At 40.7% G+C, this 20,952-nt stretch overlaps 1 protein-coding gene across 3 annotated transcripts in view; it reads left to right on the forward strand.

Annotated features, from left to right (window-relative positions):
* Positions 1-10,056: 10,056 nt before the first annotated feature.
* HSD17B4 (hydroxysteroid 17-beta dehydrogenase 4) overlaps positions 10,057-20,952 on the forward strand; it is a 62,320-nt gene continuing 51,424 nt past the window's right edge. Inside the window, exons 1-7 of one of the 3 annotated variants that reach the window (XM_017807329.1) lie at positions 10,057-10,171; positions 13,014-13,067; positions 17,184-17,291; positions 17,655-17,714; positions 18,717-18,738; positions 18,844-18,890; positions 19,555-19,639. In XM_017807329.1, coding sequence (XP_017662818.1) covers positions 10,111-10,171; positions 13,014-13,067; positions 17,184-17,291; positions 17,655-17,714; positions 18,717-18,738; positions 18,844-18,890; positions 19,555-19,639 — 437 coding nt within the window. In that variant the 5' untranslated portion in view covers positions 10,057-10,110. Of the gene's footprint in view, positions 10,172-12,649; positions 12,777-13,013; positions 13,068-17,183; positions 17,292-17,654; positions 17,715-18,716; positions 18,739-18,843; positions 18,891-19,554; positions 19,640-20,952 lie in introns of those variants that run through there. The other 2 variants (XM_017807331.1, XM_017807330.1) reach the window with 2 other exon arrangements.

Raw genomic sequence — 20,952 nt, forward strand, 5'->3', positions numbered from 1 at the left:
CATTTTGTGCAGACCACCTTAGAAGGGATTCAGTAGAGCTTTTGGCCACCCCTTAATTATGTTTGTATGCATAGACAAACAAAAAGACTCAATTGGGTTAGTTACAAGCCTTATTCTTGTCCTTGAGCTCTCTTGAGATTTATCTCCATTTAGAAGGTACAGAGATTTTCAGGAGTCTGGAAGCTTTAGGCAACTGATGTAGGGTGATATATGTGGGTTTTTTTTTCCTAAAAGGAAAATACCAAGTCATGTGTCTTCTAAAAAAAGATTCAACTCACCCATTAAGAAAATTCCTGTAAAATAAAGGAGTGAGATGGCCAACTGCTTTCTCATATCTCTCCCCAAGGAAATAAGGAACAGATTCTGATGGCAGTTGGCTTCAGTCACTTTCCAGCCCCATGTAGCTACAACAGCTATAATGTGATTATTTAAAGGTAAACTGGACTTCTGCCTGTAAATTTCCAAGGGATCAGAGAATGCTTGTTTTCAGGGCCTAGCTGAGAGGAATCCACACCACAACACTGTCAGAGGAGAGTGTTAAGGATGGATAAGTTGTACACTGTATGGGCTTGGATGATTTCTCTATGGATCAGCATTGGCTATCTGGTGACCTGCTACCACAGCTTTCCTTTGGCCTTACGTGCCTCTTCTGCCCTGCTGAGCACCTGAACTACTCTTAAGACAGGTCAACTCCTTCCCTACTGTTTTTACCACAGAATTATATTACATTGTGTATGCATCTAAGGGGAACAGTAGGTAGGCTACATTACCCACTTCCCTTGATGAAAAAAAACAACAGTGGTAAACACCAATTTCCTGGGTTTTTTTGCAATGTAATTTGATCTCTGAATAATCTACATTTTGATTTAGTTGTTAATACTGTTTTGGCTATAATCTATACCCTCATCAATGTAGTAAGCATTTAGCTAGGATTTCAGTACATGTAGTTCTGAGGTTTTTTTTTTAAGTGCTTTTGAATGCATTACAGAGGGAGTACTTCAGCATGAACATGAAATGAAAATTCCTGTTTGCATAACCATTTGGAGAGAAACTTTGTTACAACTGTTTTTTATTGAGATTTGGGCAGGTCAGCCAACATTCATGGTTAAGTGGCAAACATCTGTGCTCTGTATAAAACAACTGTCAAAGGAGATCATATTTGTCCAGAAAAGTTCTGTAGTATCTTATTTTTATGTTTTTCACATAAATGAAACTTATTTTGGGAGAGGAAAGTGTCCTACTTATCTCAAAACCAAAATTGCTACTCAAAATGATACTATGACTATTACTCAGAAAGTTTAGACTAAGTAATGTAGTTATTTCCAGTTTGTTACAAACAAAACAAAACAAAAACCAAACAACCCTACTCAAAAAAAACCCCAAAACAAACAAACAGAAAAACCCTTCCCTTTGAAGAAGTTCTGAAAAACTAATCCATTCTAAATTACCAATCTTTTCATGCTGAATTTTGCATCCTGCAATTGAAATTATATCACCAATTTGTAATTCATATCTGTAGCATTAACTATGTTGGGTTACCATGTGATTTATTTTCCGTGTATAAAAATAAAGGCTATGTTGAAGAGCTTTCTCAGTTACAGTAATGCTCAGTCTATATAACAAATCAAGATTTCTTAGTGTTTCAACTACAAATTGCTAAAGTGACCTCTCTTTTCTTAGTACTCAGTTTTATTATTTAGAGTTCTGTTTTCCAATTTTAAATTTGATATTTATGAGCAAAACTCTCCTGAATCAATACCCACTTTGCCTTGAAAGCTTGGGAAATACAGATGCTGATATATAACTTCTAACAATCTGTAAATTTCTACTTGCTAGCACAACACCAGTTTCTGGAGAAATATCCCTTGCGGCATTTCTTTCTATTAGGGAGCAAATTGAAAAGAGGCAGCTTATACCTTTGGGATGTACCATAATTACACAGTATCAGTCTATAATGATTAAGAATAATGTAATTAAGAAGGTACTTTACTTACCCAGCTTTCCCAAGCAATCAAAACTTATTTGCTATTTGTTGTTCTCCCCTGTGGGAAAGTTTTGGTGTGGTAGGTGGAGGACAAAGGTGGAGCTTCCTACAGTTACTGTGATATAAATTACCATCACATGTAAGACGTTCCACTACTCTAAAAATTGTAACACTAGATTTTACAATCATACTTTCCATTGGCTTAATGATAAATTAATTCCTATTTTAGTTTGTATTAAATATTTGAGTTTAAAATATGCTTTTATTATGCACTTAAATATGAGCTGAAACAAATTAGAACCTGGCCTTGTGCATCATATTACACTTCCTTGGTTTTTTTCCATTAGTAAGTTTTTTGTGTGCTATAAAGAAGCTTCTTATTGGATATAATTCTGAAGGTTTTCATAAATTCAGGTTGTTCTATGAGAAAATTGTTGGCTTTCCACCCACTTGTTCTCCAGTTCCTGCTGGCACCTTTTCAGAGTGTCAGCCTAGTGGTCTTTAAACATGGCAACATAAAGTTTCTAGCTGGCAAGACATTTGTGAAACATTTTGAATTACATTTTTCAGATTTCATTTATTGTTGGTTGTTCTAGCCAAGCCACAGATCATGGTGGGTGAAAAATATTGTTTGAGGTAAATTGTGTGAGGGTTTTCTAATGCAGGGAGTATGGTGGTGTAGATGGAATAAATCAGCTCAAGTAGGGCCCATACACCACCAACCCTGCTTTTCTTGTGTGGGAATACAAATGCACCAGTTATACTCCACCAGTTATACTCCATTACAGAATAGTGTTGAAAAACTACTTGGCTTTCTTGAGCAGGATTTAGACATCTTTTATTTTGGGAATCTGTTTCAGTAGCTGGGCTTGGCTTGGGTTCTGAGAAGAAAGTCCCATGGCTGTTGATAGCCTGATGTTAATTAAAGGTTCGTGTGACATGACAAGACAGCCTTTCCCCATTCCAGAAGCACTTAGCTGATGCTTTCGGCTTACTTCACTGACCGGACTTGAGATACTATGGTTTTTTGCTTTGTTTGGGGTTCAGTTTTGTTTTTGTAAGGAGTCATGACCTAGAATTGTGTATTATCTGCTAGGCCTGCTAAGAGATTGCAGAAATAAAAGAGACTGAGGCTATCTGGTTAATTATCCTTCGAGGCTTTGAGCCAGAGGGGAGTAAGTGCATCGGTCCCAGGACATGACATGAGATCAGCTGTTAATTTCAAGAGAGCTGGTTCTGTATCTCAAGGATCTTGATAATTCAGCAAATTATCTCATCCTTGGAACTAAAGTGAGTCTCTTTACCTAACTAAAAAGCTGTCTCAGTGACAGGCTGCCTAACTTGATTTCAGTGGTATGGACACTCCCAAAGGTACATTTGCTGTGCCATCAAATGAGAAACTATTAGGGAAAAGTAGAAAGGAAAGCTCAGCACTTTTCTGGGAGGAAGGGCTGTGATCAGGCAAAGGTCTCATTAAGTTTGCTTTGCCATCCACACTGTGATAAGGACTACTGCCTAGTGTAAGCACAGACATTTGACTTTGGCTAAATAAGACATTATGTTTAAGCCTACAGTTTCAGTATCCTATGACACTGCAACCTACAGTTTACCCCAAAGCTAGAACTGAGAAGCTTGTGCTACAAAATACGGAAACAGGGAAGGAGGCCCTTTATTCAACACTATCAAAGAAAACAAGTCTTTGCTACTGCTTGGAGCTGGGAGAACTTTGGCTGGGGAATTCCTACTTCCCACCTCATTTCTGATTAGCAAAGCAAGTGTTGGAGAGGAGCACAAGCAAACTACAGGAAAAGGTGTTTATGTTGTTACTTCATTAACTGGCTGTTCTCCATCTTGTTCCTACATAGAGGGCTATTCCATACTTCATGTATTCTTGAGTAAAATTGCTCTTTACTGCAGGCTAGGGAGGAATTCTCATCACAGAATATAGTCAATTTGAAACCATGTTGTTTGGCTTTCATTTGCATTTTTAGGATGGTTAGAGTGGATGCTGGCAGAATGGGTATTCCTGAGAGATAACTGGAACTCTACTGAAATGAATATATATGTACTTTTGTGCACAGAGAAAGCTTCTGTAACATTGGGAGTAACAACTGTTGAATGCCCTTGGTAGCAGCTTGAGAGAAGAGGCCATTTTAGAAGGCACAAAAGTACCTTATATATATATAAAGTATCCTATTTGTGCTTAGATAAGCACAAAAGTAGCTTATCGTTTGTGCACACTTTGTGGTCATAAAAGGAGCTGCCTGGATTTATTCTACAAGCAGAACATCATGGAATTTTTGGCTGTTCTAAAGCTCAATATGGCTGTTAATTCAGAAGCAACTCCACCAAATCAGTTTTCTCAAGAGGCATTTCAAGTCTTCCATCTATTCGGTTCATCTGTAGAGTCTGTTTACTTGTAACTTGGTAGTAGTGCCAATATGCATCTGATTTCCACAGAATGCAACATATGGTTATTTGCTAGTCTTTTTACCTCTTGTTTTAGTTTTTGTTTTACCTCTTGTTTTAGTTTTTGTTTTAGTCCATGTGGGGTTCTATTCTCTGTCTTTTCTCTGTTTTTGTTTTTTTTTTTTTTTTCCCAAGGGGACCAAGGTAATGGAGTTTTCATGAAGAATCGCTTAGAGTCAAATAGAGCAGTTGTGTTATGGGAGTAACACCATAACCTTTTGCTGGCACCTCCCTAATATCTCTCCACAGGATGCATTTTCAAAGCTGTAGATGTGCACACATAACTAGTTTCTGCTTCACGAGTTTGTTCTACTACTGTGTTACTACATACCTGCTCAGCAGTCCCCCAAGCCCTGACTGACCCAGGGCTTCGGTCTCCCTTAAATCCTAAGTCTCTGATGGAATGAAATGGAGAGCTTCCATAGTGCTCTGCTTGTGCCCCCTGCATGGATTTTCCACTTGATTGAGTGGTATGTGCAACAAATGCCAAAATAATGTTTCTTGCCAAAACAGGGATATGAGACCTCCTGTGATGTGGGTTGTTGACAACAGCTATAAAAATGTTTGCATTTACATTTGCAGTTGGTGCATAAGAATATGTGCACTGTTAACTACACAGTAGGCTGTTTGTCATCATCAGGAAAGCTGCTTTTCAAGTATTGAGGGTGAGAAACAATGGATTCAATAGCAAAAAAAACCCCACTTACTAATTGCTATAGCGTCACAGAAAAATAAAGACAAGCAAGCTGGAATGGACTACTATATGCTGTTCCTGCAGAAGAAAGGAATCAGTAGAAACATTGTATTCTAGCTACTAAGAATTCCACAGCAGGGGGTTCTGTCACATTGGATTGTACACCTAATCAAGATCAGTAGTTTTGTCTAAACACTTTTACTCAGAGAGTAGTTACCACAGTGAGCTGGGCCATACAGTTGGTTTTTTAAGATGAACATATATGACCAGCTCAGTGCTGAGACCTCTCAATGACCTCTCTGCACTGGCAGCCGGAGGATGGCTGCAGAGAGAGAGAGGAAATGGGAGGATGACCTGGCTGCAAGCAAGGCACCCTGTATCACAGCAAAAAACATGTGTCTCCAATACTCAGGGACTTCTACAAGCATTAGGGCTGTGGGGAGGTACGATCTGTTGGAGGCCATGCTTTTGCAGTGTTCAGTGGAGGGTGCTATGGTTTTTAACATCGATTCAATATCTAGTTCTTGGTCATGGCAACAAACATCTGGTAGCCCCCTTCACTCATGTTTGTAAAGAAATCTTTTTTCTCAGTGAATAGGCCTTTGCTAATCTCCATGAGCAAAACCATTTAGAAAGCAAATAAAGTACTTGAAAAGGAGCCTTATGATCCAAACAGCTCTTTTACCAATATTAAAAAAACACAGAGTAAAAGCAAGCCAGATAGTTCTTTTATTCCCTTTGAATAAAAGTTTCCAAGGTGCTCACCATCTCCACTAGCAGACTGTAGAACACATTGTCAATGGAATTAAGACTCCTGCAGTATCCACAACACATGCAACTGAATTATCTAACCTAGTCAAAAGAATGACGTTAGGACAATCACCAAATTTGTTTCAGTGCACAACATGAAAATTCACTGTTAATAAAAGAACTTACTGCTCTAGGCATTAAAGCATATCAGAAAAAAACCCATGATCTCATTCAGTATTACAGGGTACTGCATGGGGGTTTTGGCAATTTTTTCCTCATGTAAAATGTCTCATGTGGATAAGAATGTTAGTGACAAATATATGTTAGTTCACACTGCTCACTAAGAGATAAAGTAATTTTGGCCCTCCTTTTTGAACTCACTTATTTCATTACCAGTTTCAACCACTTTAAACCCTCTGGCTGAGTTTGGACTGTGGGTATCCTGCTATTCATCTCCCACTCATTGAAAACTCGGTATGACACCTGCTATTAATTTGTGGCTTGACACCTACTCTGTTCATGTTTCCACCTGCCATCACCCCACTTTGGTCACCAGCAGTACCCTCATACCTTGTTTCAGACTGATGCAGTTATTTTCTGATAGCTGTATGACTTCTGGAACAAAGCACTACTGACTGTTAAAGGGAACTTTTAGGTTCAAAAACCTTTGAATTCTGAGTGGTTCTTTGTATTTTGGATCTTTTTAATACAGACAAGTTTCACTTTAAAAACATAAAATATAGAAGAGACATACTATTACTCTTCTGCACTTTCTTTTGTGTTTTACAGGTAAAAAAATCTGCAATCTATTGAGGAAACTCTTTTTTTTCTGTTTTGTTTTTAAGTGAGAGCTCTTTGTTCGTTCTAATCCCACTCTATGCACAAAAATGAGGAAACTATAAAAGATCATGACTTGTTAACAAAGCCTGTTTATTAGGTATCTAAAGAACAAATTCTGCTATAGAAGTACCTCAGGGAGTGATTTTACCACTAGCTTCCAGGCAAATTCAAGAATAAATCCTGTCCTATTATCTATAAAAAACGGAAGATAGAAGAGTATGGAATGTGAAACGCTAGAGCTGAAAAGGCTTGTTCAAGGTCATGTAAGATGCAGTGCTGGACAGAAACAGCACTGAAAATGAACCAATTTGTCTTAAGATTTGTTTATAGAAGTGCCCATAGGACTATGCTGCTTTAGACTGATATATTATTAGGGGATTATGCAAGTAAAATTGGTACTGTAAGGATGACCACTCAGTCCCTGTGGGTATTTCCAGTCTGAAGTAGGTGCTGCTCTCACAGCAGCCAGCACCACTCTCGTCCTGGAGACTTCCCTTTCTTCTTTCAGGTGGGAGCCCAGTCCCTCACTGTAGCAACGATAAACAAAATATTAAGTGTTGAGGCTGAACCAAAGCTCACAGATGATTGTGAGCTCAATCTGTTATTTCCTCAGGAAGAGCAATTGCAAACTGACTCACAGCTCTGCCCATCAGGGAAACAGCTTCCTCCTACTGTCAAGCATCGTACAGACAAACCGCAATCAGTGATGTTCTCTCTACAATTCACAGCCAACTGCACCGGGCCTCTCACTGCTGGGAAATTTACTCTTCTATTGAGCTGCATTCAAATGAAATAGACAAACTTTAGAAGTTTAATTAGTTGTGAGGGTATTTTGTGCTGTGACAGAATAATACAGTGCAATGGGTTGTTTCTGCACACATTCAACGATATTTCCCACAGTTAAAGCTTGTGATTTATTGTAAACTACTCATCTGATCCATGTTCCCTTGCCTGCTTCCAGAAATTTTTTTGGTCGTTTCCAGTAGTTTCCCTGTGGGCGGTACCTGTGATATGTGGGTTACGTGGGGCAGTTTTACTGTAGCACGATCTCCCTCCAGTGCCCAAAGTGTAAGTTGCGGCTGGAGTATTCAAACCTACGCAGCTTCCTCCTTCAAGCCGAACTGTGTCATAAAAATCACAGGCAACACGTCTCTGTTCCTGCTATTTCTGAAGAGCGAATGCTACATTTGAGGTCAGAAATGACAGTTTATTCTATTTTGGAAGTCACCAAACAGCTATTTGTACTCAGATACCTATTGCCTCTCTTTAGTGTAGACAGTAAAGCATTAACAGCCAAGAAGATAACCACACAGCAAAACCAGTTTTTCTTTTTGTTAGCTCCAGAAGTAATTTTTCTTTCTGTTAGCTCCAGAAGTATTCCAAACTTTACAAGAAAGGTTAATCGTGAATTAAAGTTCATCTGTGCAGAGGGAGTATGTAGGCGATTTCTCCAACAACATAATTCTGTGTGTTCCTTACACAATCCTCTGTTCCCCAGGCACCCCTTAGATTTAAGGCAGACAATGCAAAGGAGCAGGGAGTTTACAGCTCCCACAGGCTCATGTTGCTCTCATGAGTAGTCAGCCAGGAGAGGGAAAGAGTAAGAATTAATAGTTCCATAAGATCCCTCTCTTTAGTTCAGATAAAGTTTGTCATCGTCTGAATTGGTGGATTTCCATGGCTACACTTTGCAAACGAAGATTTGGGAAGGGCTCTGCCCACATTTGTTACAAGTGTGCTGGTGGCTAAAAAAGGCCAATATGACATAGACAAATCCGGTTGCAAAAGGCAGAGCAGAAAGACTCCTTAGGTGGTATCGGCAAGACACGATTCTTTCTGCGTTGTCTTTTCTCCTCGAGAGTGATCCTGCGTGAGTTCTCAAAGGAAGAGCAGTGTTATAGATGGTGTGTCTCCAGACCTCCCGATTGGAGGCCAGAGTAGACCAGTGATGAAGATCAGTATGGCCAAGGCTGAGATGTTGGTTCAGGGAGTCCTTGTATCTTCTCATTGGGGCTCCTCTCTTGCGGCAGCAGATGGCAAGTTCACCATAAAGCAAGATCTTAGGGAGGTGGTGGTCCTTCATCCTTGAGACGTGCCCTGCCCAACGCAGCTGTGTTCTCAGCAACATGGCCTCAATACTTGTAACTGCTGGAATTGGTGAGTAATACTGGAAAATCCTCACTACATCTACTGCTGAGGTATAGAGCAGTGGCCCTATGAAACTCCAGTACAATGACATTCTGAATAACACTGTCACACTACACCACACCTGCAATAATGTAATGATTAAGTGTGTTCATTCTACTTAACCCATTATCTGGTTCGACAAAATACAATGCATTCTGCTGCTCGTGTTCCTTTGCTTCACCATGGGGTCACTGCGACGGGCCGGAGTTCTCCATGAACTGCTCCAGCGTGGGTCCCTCCCACAGGGTGCATTCCTTCGGGAGGTGGGGTCACAAGTCCTGCCAGCAAACTTGCTCCAGCATGGGCTGGACCTGCAGGGGCTGCAGAGGGACAGGTGCTCCTGCACCTGGACCACCTGCTCTCACTCCTCCTTTGCTGACCTGGGGGTTGGCAGGGCTGCTTCTTCCTCAGCGTTCTCTCTTCTCTCCCACAGCTGCTGCAAAGTGGGTTTTATACTTTCTTAAACACGTTCCCGCATAGGCAGCAGCACCCGAGGGTCTGAGCCGTGCCCGGCGGGGGTCCATGGGAGCCGGCGGGAATGCTGTGCCTGGCCCGGGGCAGCCCGGGCCTCTCCTCACGGGGGCCACCCTGCAGCTCCCCCCAGACAGCCGGACAGCCGCACCCAGCACCGGCTCCCGCACACGGGCTGCCAAAATACGGGACGGGAAAGGGCGGCGTATTTCACATTAATGGTTCGAAACAGAGAGTTCCCACAGACAGTGATTTGGATTGGGAAATTGTAAATAGAGTAAAAAATAGTTACACAACACAAACCCTAAGATTAACATACAAGAAGTAACTATAGATTAACTCTAAACGGAGGCGTGATGTCTTACACCAGAGCACCAGGGTCTCGCAATCCACTCGGCCTGGCTGTGGCCCCTTCAGACACACGTGGATATGCCTGCGGGAGGAGCAGGACCGGCGGGATCCTTCTCCGCCTTTCACAAGGGCCGTGAGAAAGCAGGACCGGGCGGGGCTGGGCCCGGGCACCACCGCCCATGCACCGCGGCCGCGCTCTCCCTCCCCCGCTGTCCCTTCCCTTCCCTCCATCCCACACTACACTTCCCAGCGGGCGATGGGTGCCGACGCACGCGCGGTCCCTCCCCTCCGTGTCTCTCCTCGTCCCGCCCGCAGGCGGGGCCGGGCCGGGCCGGCAGCGCAATCGGGCCGGGGCAGCGGAGCGATGGCGGCGGCGGGGTTGCGCTTCGACGGGCGGGTGGTGCTGGTGACCGGCGCCGGAGGAGGTGAGCGGCGGCCCGGGGGTCCCGCACCCGCGGGAGGGGCTGTCCGGGGGGGCTGGCGCTGCAGGCTCCGCGCAGCCAGCGCTGCCCGCGGCCCTCGCAGGTGCCCCCGGGGCGGGCAGTCGGGCTTGGCCGGGGACAGGCAGGTTGTTTCCCTTAGAAAAGAGAAGCGAGGCTGCGGGCGAGGCGCTGTCAGCGCCAGTCCCGGCCGTGCCAAGGCTGCACAGGGGTCACAGCTGTGGCTCCTGCTGCCCTCCGTTCGAGCTGAGCCCCGGCACCGCCGAAACTTGTCCCGCCGGTGCTGCGCCCGAGCGCGTGATTTCTGCTCTTTAAACACACGGGGGGAGCAGCGCCCCGTCGGTCATGGATGTCCTCGTATCCTGGTCCCTTCCAGTTGTGCTTTGGCCCCGGTGACTTGACGCGTGTGCCCCGCGTGGTTTGGCACTGCGCTGTTGCAGCGGCGCTTTGCGGGTGCCAGCGGTGCTGCGGGAAGCAGCCGCCCACCTGTTGTGCCTTCCCTGCCCTCGTTGCTCCCGGGAGCCGGCCTGGAGGCACATGGGAGAGGGCAGGAGAGAAGGGAGAGGGTGGGGAGAGCCCTCTGTCACCGGCAGGGCGGGCCTGCGCTGTTGGTGGTCTACAGGCCTGGCCTCTCCAGGGAAGTGGATTTGCAGTAGAATGCTTGGTTTTGCCAGCGAAATGTTTTTTATTTGTTGTTGTGGTGTGGGGCTGTTTGTTTGGGGTTTTGTTGTTCATTTTTTACCCTTTTACTATTATTTTTTCTTCTTTCTCTGCACGCATGCTTGACCTTTACCTGCTGTGAGACTTGAGTAAATATAGGAGCTGTCGGTGTATCCACTGGGCCAGAGGCAAAGTTTATGTTTGTGATGAGCTGGTAAAGGAGCTTATTCTACGATCCTCTAAGAAGGTTCCACCCTTCCCCCAGCAAAGTTTTGCTCTCATTTTGTGGAGCTGCACATAGCCAGAGTTGTCATTTTGGGGGCCTAATTAGGTGATGTGAAGATGATGTTGTGGAAAGCACTGAGCAGTCCATGCACCTGAAGGTGACTAGCGTGAGCATAATTCAGGCCAGATGTTTATGGTGTTTTCACACTTTTACCAGACCTATATTTATGTACTTCTCCCTGTATAGCAAGTCTCACTGAAAAAAACAGGTTAAAACCTTTGATAATAGCAAAACAAAGCCACTTTGATAATAACAAGGCTTCTGAAAAGCACTGCATTGAGTAAAAATTGCTTGTCATAAGTATGGGTGTGCTTACCCTTGTACTTCCAGTATTAGACTGCTTGAAAGTTGTTTGTTAAGAGAAAAAACTCATCTTGTATGTTTTATTTCATAATAGGTTTTTAATAGGTGGTTATTTAAATTTAGGGAAGCCCTATTAAATTCAGATTAGTTCTTGTTTTGCTTTTATTTAGTTCACAACATTGTAGTTAGACTTTACTGCTAGTAACATTATTTTTCAACATTCATTTTTGGATTGGATGCTGGTGCACAGATCAGAGCTAGGAATTTATTTAAACATCTGGAGCACTAATTTGTTGTAAAGTGAGACCTGTTTTCACATACACAGGCATCTAAAATACAGTAGTTTCTTTTCACTTTGGGCAAATCCCTTGTGAATTACTGTTCCTGCCTGTCATGCAGCATTGTCATTGTTCATGCAATTCAACCTTTTTTTTTTTTTTTAAATTAGTTTTGGTTCTTAAACATTCAGTCCTTGCTGACCAATTGAGAATGCCAGCACATATAACATGGTGTGGGTTTTGTGCACTTCTCACAGTTGTGTGGCTTTTCAAAACAATAAAAAAAGTTTTCTTGGAATTGAGTTGCATGAGGCAGTAGAAGTATATGCACCTCACATTAGTTACTCTCCACTGCAGAGGCTCAAGACAGTCTTAAAGGAATTTTCGATTTCTTAGTGTAAGATTAGTGTGTTTCAAAACAGTCTAAACAGTTCTGATTTTTTTCTCCCATTTTTTCTTTTTAGAACTGACTTTGAATGTTCTGGTGAGGGCCAAGTAGACACTGTTTGCACTCTGAAAAACTTGTTTCTGACTGATCGTCACTTGATCATTCAAATTTCTTTTTCTTTTGAAATTAATAAAAAAAGGATCAGTGTCATTGATCTCAATAAGTTTGACTGGTACAGATATAATCTAGAAATGATTTATTGTAACAAATAACTAACATCTAACACAACTAGAATCTAGGCCAGAGTAAAGGTGCAAGACCCTTGTTTTTTATGTAATGCAGAATTGACAGTCTTCTGTTACCATAGGCAAAATGTGTATGTGTCTGGTTAATTGAGGTATTAGGCATTCCTTTGTATCCAGATGATTTTGTCAATACATCTTGAATCAGAGTTAAATTTTGTTCAATTTCTTTTTCAAATCTTAACTTTAACCAGGGAAGTAGCTTATTCACTTAGAGTGTAATTAATTAACTTGAACCATCCATTCCTTCTTCACTGTTAAATCAAGACATTAAACGTTCTTCCTTTCAAATGTATTTTTCTGTCACAAGCACAAACTCGACAGCAGCTTTCCCAGATGGTTCTGTTGAATGCAGTAACAAGGAGTAAGCATGGTTTGGTTTTTTTTCTCTTGACTGGAGGTTTTGTCTACAGTTTACCTGTTCGTATACTTGCAAGTTTTGTACTTATGAAAAACTTTGAACTCCTGGGGGAAATAATGTTTTACTTTGAATCTTGAAGGTGTTTGTGTTGAATTGGTGCATTTTTCTTGATGCAATTAATTTTTGTTTAGCTTTTGTCTGAATTGTAATCCAGAAAACACTTGTTTTTAACTTTTTTTTTTAACCTAGGTTTGGGCAGAGCCTATGCTCTGGCTTTTGCTGAAAGAGGAGCTTCAGTAGTTGGTAAGTTTTATGCTAGCTAACTTGATCTAGACAATAACCTTTGCCTTTTCACATAGCTTGCATTCAACTGTCAATAGCCTTTTTGACGGTAACCTTTGTTATTTAATGGTTTTCTGTCTTATCTTTTGCTGTTTAACTTTTGCTTCTAAGCCTTACTTTCTTATGAAACAAGCTGTCCAAGTTTCTATGTGGGCTTATCTTTGCTGGAAAGCCAGTTTGAGTCAGATCATTTCCCAGATTTGACTTTCACCTATGCATATCAGTCTTTACCATGATTTGTGGCGAGAGAGTGTTGTCTTAGGTGAATATTGCTTAGTCTTCCAATATGACCATTTGAGTAGGTGAATTTGTTATAGTATCTTCTCCCAAGAAAGAATTTACTGGAGTGTAACTCAGTATCAGTAGCATTGTTTCTTTCTGCAGCTCCTGGGACAGAAGAGCCATCTGGTCCCCGTGACAGTGCCAAATAGCTCTCAGTAAAAGGATTTCTGATGGGTTTGTAGTACCTTGGTTGAACCTTCTCAGGGCATCTTTAGTTCTGAAAAATGCTGCATCACGTGGTGATTCTGAAGGTTAAGTTATATTCTTGGGCACTTGCTGGCAGTCAGCATTGCCATTTTTAGTTTGGCTATTAAGAAAAAGTTATTCACTGAAAGGGTTGTCAGGCACTGGAACAGGCTGCCCAGGGAGGTGGTCGAGTGACCACCCCGGACATATTTAAAGGATGTGTGGATGTGGCACTTAAGGACAGGGTTTAGTGTGAACTTGGCATTTTAGGTTAATGGCTGGACTTGATCTTAAAATACTTTTCCAACCTAAATGATTCTATGATTTTATGATTTGGCTGCCTGTGAATGAATTTGTACAGGTATTGTTGATAAGTTCAAGGTTAAATGTTTAAAGAGATTATGGACAAGGATTTGCTGACTAGTGTTTAGCTTTCTAATGAAAATTGCAATTTCAATTTACAAAATTTCATAAAAATTGTTTTGTTTCATTTCATTGGTGTAATATCATATATGCGTGTATATCAATATATGTGCACAGACAACTTTAAAAAAATCTAGGTAATTTTTTTTTTGTGGTAGTTGCCATCTTTAATGCTTGTCTTATTTACTAGAGATGTGAGTACTTCACCTTGAGTTCTCTTATGTCACTAAAGCAGCCCAAATGTTTTGATTGACTCTGTGTAGGTAAGTGTTCTGACTTACCAGAAGGATCTGAAAGAAAATGTATTGTATTGCCTAACCACAGCTAATAATCCTATATCTCCCGGCCTTATTGCATAATAGCTATATCAGTAAGTTAAGAATTGACTGTAAGGGCAACTTCTTGTTTCCTTTTGGAAACTGCATTGCACTTCACCTCTTCTCACAGTGTGCAATTACCTCTAAATGCTTGCATTTGTCTCTTTTGTTCTCTTATGATTCTGACTTCATAGAGTTGAGAAGTTATTTGTGTAAATGTGATTTTGTTAAACTCAAGCAGATGTGAGACTCATTCCATGTCTCTTTAAACAAGTTCCATGGAAATGAAGGTATGTTTTAAGAACAGTGATCAAATGCCCTGGAAGAACACGGCAGCTTTTCTGCCCAGTCCCACATCTCATCTCTGAGTGACTTGCTGTTGATGTGGTTAGATTGACAAGAGCAACCCAGGTGGAAAAACTCCTTTTCTCATCACCTAAAGGCTGCTTGCTGCCACCTTTTTTCGTCATGCTTTGTCTCCTTCATGCCTCTCATCAGAAAAAGTTGGAAGAGGGAGGAAGGGATGCTTTGCTTCTGTCTTGCAATCTGTGTTATGCCCCGACCTGTGGTTTCATCTAGTCTATCTGAGAGCTCTTCTGTGTTGCTGTTTTAGTTTAGTTTAGAGTAATGCTTTTGAAGCATCTCCCCTGATATGTATCTTATTTGTATTTTTGTTCACATTTTGGAATGATATTTGGTTGCATGAGTGGAGTTCCGTTAAAAACCAGACTGGAAGATGCAACTTAGCAGCACATCTGCAGCATTCCATGCGTGTGTTAGATTTATGACACCAGAATACAGCAAGAAATGAGCTGGCTTGTTTTGCAAAAAAACCATGAACTGTAGATGTCAGGTCCTCAGCACCAACTGTTTCACACTTCTGCTGCTCACACTCATAGCCTTAGAGGAATTCTTCTCTGAGATTCAGACTATTACCAAGCTCTGTCACAACTGCTGTGGTCTCCAGCTCTTTTCTACTGGATGTTTTCAACCGGAAATTACATGATGGAAAGTTTGAGCTTAAAATACTGTTATTGGTCTGTTTCAAAGCGTCGAATAGCTCAGTTCTTTCTTTCATACTCGTTTTTGCTTCAACTTTCTTGATGCCTGCGCTCAGCCGAAGGTACTTTACTGCCTCTGAAAATTTTCTGAAATATTTAATTAAGTTTTTGTCAGCAAACTGCTAATGAAGTGAAGGGTAAACACATATAAGTTTTGTCTTAGGTTTTAACGTCTAAGACCGAATGTTTTGTGTAAATGTTTACCACAGAATTGTCCACTGTTATTTCCCAGGAGAAATTAGAAATTCTAGTGCTGTTCCTGACTCACTTTCCTTTAATATCATATTAAAGGCTTGTTATGTTGCAGACTGAGCAGCCTGCCTGTGTTGCCTACCCTAAAGCTTCACTACTCTTGGAAATTTTCCGTAATGCCTCACCTGAATTGTGCTAGCTGCATGCTTGGATGGTTAGATATTGATCTATTTAACTGGGAGATTCTGTCTCCTTTCTTTTTTGCATCAATCTGTTATTGTACTTGACCATAGCATGGTGTTCTGCCTTAATTCTTCCTACTTCAGGCTAGGTGTGTTTTGGGTTTGGTTTGTTGTTAATTGGTTGGGGTTTTTTGTTGTCGTGTCCCTCCCCTCTACAAAGCCCCTCGCTTCTTCTGGGCTTTGGCATTTTCATTTACTCATATAAATTTTCTACACTGTTTCTGCATTTCTCCTGTGCTGCAGACAAAGATGAAGACAGGATTTCATATGAGAGTTTCTTTGTCTGGCTAATAGAGAATGATTTTGTCATGTGTCCTGCAAGCCATATTTCTGCTTATATGGAGAGTTAAAAAAAAAGGCAAAAAGTGGATTTATTTCATTTTGTGATGATACAGCAGACTTACAATTGCTGTTTGTCATCAAAATTAGCAAGAATATCTTGCATATTTTGTGGATTTCACTGTGTCTGGCTTCTTGAGGACTTCTAAGAAGTTAGAAGGCACAAAGCTGGAGTTTGCCATAGTGAAAGACTGTTTAGCAAAATACCATTTTTGCATGTGAATTCAGTCAATTCTGGCTTTCTCACAATGTCATTTTGCACCCATTTAAACATACTTCTTAACATTTTTTGAAATTCTTTGTTCAAATATAATGTTTGGGGTTTTGGGGAGTGTTTTTGTCCCCTGCTGAATTCTTTGAGTCGGTGAGAAGTGCAAATACAGCAACAGTGCAGCAACGAGTGGTGATGGTACATTACAGCTAACACCATTAATGATGTGTGCCCCAGTACTGAGAACAGCCTGGAAACAAAGCATCTCTGTGTGTCAGGTGGCCCTCTTATCCCACAGGAGCAGGATCTGAAGATCCAGAGCAGGCACTTCTCGCTTTGTTCAGACTGCTTGATCTCTTCTATAGTGAAGCTGACTAGTAACAATTTAGCTACTCTATTAAACAGGAACAAAGTCTCCCCAGTTTTGCTTACAGTTCATGCAATAGTTAGAGCAGGGTGACAAAAGACCAGAATAAAGCACCTATGATTGGTATGTATTCTAGATATTAATCTCAGAACTACAACACAAGTACACAGGTAGCCTGGGCCGGGCAGACAAGTTGAATGTGTGGTGCAGGGGGGGGAAAAAGTGCTCTGCTTTCCGTATTATTAAAAAAAAAGGGATAATATATATTACACTAGTTTTTTAAAAAATAATCATGTGTCCTACTATTCTTTTCTAGTCATCTGAGATTTTCAGTGATATCTAGGTACAGCAGGCTTTATTAATGCTCCTTATAACTTCTGGCATGATAATGAGGTAAGGACAGAGCATGAAGTCTTGAGTTTTAACAATGAAAAATTCATTTCTTTGTCATGCATAGTGAATGATCTTGGAGGTGATTTCAAGGGATATGGCAAGAGCTCCTCAGCTGCTGACAAAGTTGTCAACGAAATCAGAGCAAAAGGAGGGAAAGCAGTACCCAATTATGGTATGTTATTTTTCCAGACAAGTATAATGCCTTAACGAAAAGTTGACACTGCTTAGTAAAGGATTACTTCTAGCTTGCCAGTAACATAATTTAAATAGATGTAATATGATGTGGGTTGGAGATGGATGATTCTTACTTGCTTTGCTTCATGTTTTTCTTGCAATGGCAAATGTTGTGCCATTTAGACTTACTGTGTGGGTTTTGCTGTAGGACACATGCAAGTAGTGGCTGAATTTGAATTTAGTTTTTATTGGGGTTGTACACAATTGATTTTTCTTAGCTCCATGGAGTTAGTTGTTAATATCTTGGAAGTGCGGTATATCCAGTTAATTTTATTTGGAAATTTGTACCTTTGCCTTACAGATTCGGTGGAAGATGGTGAAAAGCTTGTGAAGACAGCCCTTGAAGCTTTTGGGAGGATAGGTACAATTGCTTAATTCATATTGAAACTTGTTTGCAAGGCAAAGCCATTATAAACAGTGCAGTTGACAACAAGTATATGAGGCACAGGATGACAACAATAATACTCACCAACTCTTGATGCCCTTGGTCAGTGAAATCTAATTAAGGGGCTTTCAACTTTTAATCTAAATGGACAACTTTTCTGATTTTTTTTTTTCCGGTGTGTTTTTAGCAGAAGTTTAAGGCTTAATATATGATACTTGTTTTCCTGCCCTTCAGAATTTTGGAACTTCAATAATGGTTAACAGTTTCTGTCTCAAAGCACAGAGTCCATCAAGTGTTATAACAAGCTGCATAAAATTAGCATAAGCAACTGTCATGCTTTGAAAACTCTCCTGCTTATGTAAAATCAAAATGCTTTAACAGAAATAAAAAAAAAAAAAGTTTGATGTATTTTACCTAATAATGAATTGTTTGGTTTTTAACATGTGATTGCCACTGTTTAATTGTGATTTTAACTCAGGGCTAAATGGTTTAAAGTACACACAATCAAACCCAAGAGGAACCTCATTAAATATTTGACAAAAAATTGTTGTGATCCAGGTTGCTTTGTTGGCTTTGTGTCTCTGTGGTTCCTCTGGTTATCATTTGAGCTTACTGCAGCAAAGGTGGTGGCACAAACTGCATAATCAGGAGCACTCTGAATTCAAAGCAAGCTTCAAACTGTACAGGATGGCTGCATCCTGCAGGTATTGGATTCCCAGGTAGCTGGCACTTCACAGCTATACGTCTCTGTCAGGCTTTGTCCCGTTGGCAGGCAGAGACTTAACTGTCCTGAATCATTGTGTCTTAATTACTGTCCAATGGTAGGATACGCTATTAGAGACAAGGAGCTATAGAATAGTATTATGATGTATATATGCAGTGTTCTTGTCTAGATACATTTTTAGAAGTGGGAGAAAAGTAGAAACAAACTTGTACTTTATAAGTGCATTCACTTGGTTTCCGTTTTTTTTTCCCCAGATATTGTTATAAACAATGCTGGGTGAGTATACCTGAGGGTTTTGTCCTGTTTGAGTGTGGACTATCACTCTTGTTTCAACAACTGTTCATGTTCTGTTTGTTTTGTTTTCCTAATGTTGCCTTTTAGGATCCTAAGAGACCGTTCATTTGTTCGGATAAGTGATGAAGACTGGGGTGAGTTGATTTTAAAATGACTTTAAAATGTGCTTTCTGTGTGAAAGATGAAAGGTACATTCCTCCCTTTGGAGCAAGGAAGAAGAGAAGTCAGGGAAGACTTACCTTTTGCCCTGAAAGCTTAGTGGTAAGCTGCTGGTGTTTAATTTGCAAAACAGATCTGTGCTGCAATGCATGGTAGGTATATGTAGTTCCAAAGGGGAAGAAAGGCTTTGCTTACCACTCCTAGTTGCTGAGTGGAATACAAAAAAGCCATGTGAATTATACACAATAGTTTTTGTGAGCAGAACGCATTCCCAGCACTAGCACTGAGTGGCTGAATACTATACAGGCTTAAAAGACCCAGAACTAACTAGAGAGGAAAGCATTCTGATGTGCCAAGGGACAGAAGAAAAGGTGAAACCTTCAGTGAGATGGTATTGATGGTTTTGATAAGCCAGTGGACTCTTGCAAAGATGGTCTGTCTGCTGTTAGTCTTTGTCTAATTCTGCCTATTTGCAGAAATTTTGAAATAAAAAACAAAAAAAAAAGAGTGCACCAGTCTTTTATTACCAGTGTCAGTGTGAAGAGAGTGTATTTTTTGTCATGAAGAAGAAACTATGGTTTATTTCAAGTTGGGAGAAAAAACCCTGGAAATATTGAACTGATATTAATTTGTTCCTAGATATAATCCATAGAATTCACTTGAGGGGATCGTTCCTTGTCACCCGAGCTGCATGGAATCACATGAAAAACCAGAAATTTGGCAGGTAAAAATTTGTCTTCTGTTTTGTTTTTTCAGTAGGGAATAACAGACCGATGCATGACAGTGAAGGAGTTTTGCACCCTTTTCTTTCACTGTCCCAGGGTTGAAGCAAAATCAGTTAAAATGTTAAGCCTGTTCAGTTCTGATCCCTCCTCTCCACCTCCCCAGCCAAATGTTTAAAGGGTTTTTTTCTATGTATTTACATGTATTTTTCTGAATATTCGAGACAGGAACTGTAGAACTGTGAAAGTACTGTTTCTTTTCATGGAGACTGGTTAGAAATGTTTGTTACTTGGATGTTACTGTAAATCCACGGGATTCTGATCCTGCTTCTTTTTTCTCAAATGATTGGTACATGCAGTTCTGCTTGTAGATTGTGGGTTCTTTTTGTTTGTGGTTGGGTTTTCATGGGGTTTTTTGGTTGGTTTGTTAGTTTTAACCTTTTGGACAAATGTACTTGTCTGAGAAGTTATAGGAGTGTTCTTAGTCTGTCTTGGTACATATTACTGTTAGCGCAAAGAGTGCAGTGAAATCAGATTTCTTAGTTTTTTTCAATTTTGTTGTTTTTCCTTGTCAAAGTGCCAATGTGATTTTATTAGTCTTACCATACCCACATGTTGAAAACTATGTTAGGTGTTTTCTCATCCCGTGACCTAAGTAACTTTTATTCTTATCCAGGGAAATGTGAGGACAGGGGAAAGATCAGCAGGCAGAACACTTGACTAAAGTCTAGGAGTTGCATCCGTTTGGGAAAATACTTCCCTTGGCTCCTTTTCTGTATTTGCTCAGATAACAATGGTAGTCAGTGCTTCTGCAGTTTTTTAATAGACATGTGCCATCTGCAAAATGCCTACTTTACACAGTTTGTAGCTTTTTTTCATCTTGATCGTATCGAGCCAGTGCTTGTAAGACATCTCTTTAGTTAGATTAAAAAACATTGGATTATTCGCAGTGAGGCAGATAATAAAAATTAAATAAATGTTGATCCCAGCTATTCAGTGTGTTTGCAAGTAGATTTGAACAGAATCTGATAAACCTTCTTTTAAAACTGAAGGTGTAGGCTCTTTTCTTTTGAATTCATGTCTGTGAGAAGACATCCAGCACAATGTTTTGTTGCCTCAAACCAGCTATGAACTGCAGTGGTTTTAGAGCTTTCATGTGAGCAATTCAGTGGGGACAGCAATAGTGGGGACAGCAAAGAGCAAGACTTTGCTATCTTCTACTGACATGCGTTTAACACACATTAGGATTCTTTGAATGTGAATTCTGTGAGCATGGATCTTCATGTATTACCAGAGACATACTAAAGTGAAGTAA

Source organism: Lepidothrix coronata, unplaced genomic scaffold, assembly GCF_001604755.1.
Source record: "Lepidothrix coronata isolate B3197 unplaced genomic scaffold, Lepidothrix_coronata-1.0 Scaffold18, whole genome shotgun sequence".
In the NCBI taxonomy this organism is placed as follows: Eukaryota; Metazoa; Chordata; class Aves; order Passeriformes; family Pipridae; genus Lepidothrix; species Lepidothrix coronata.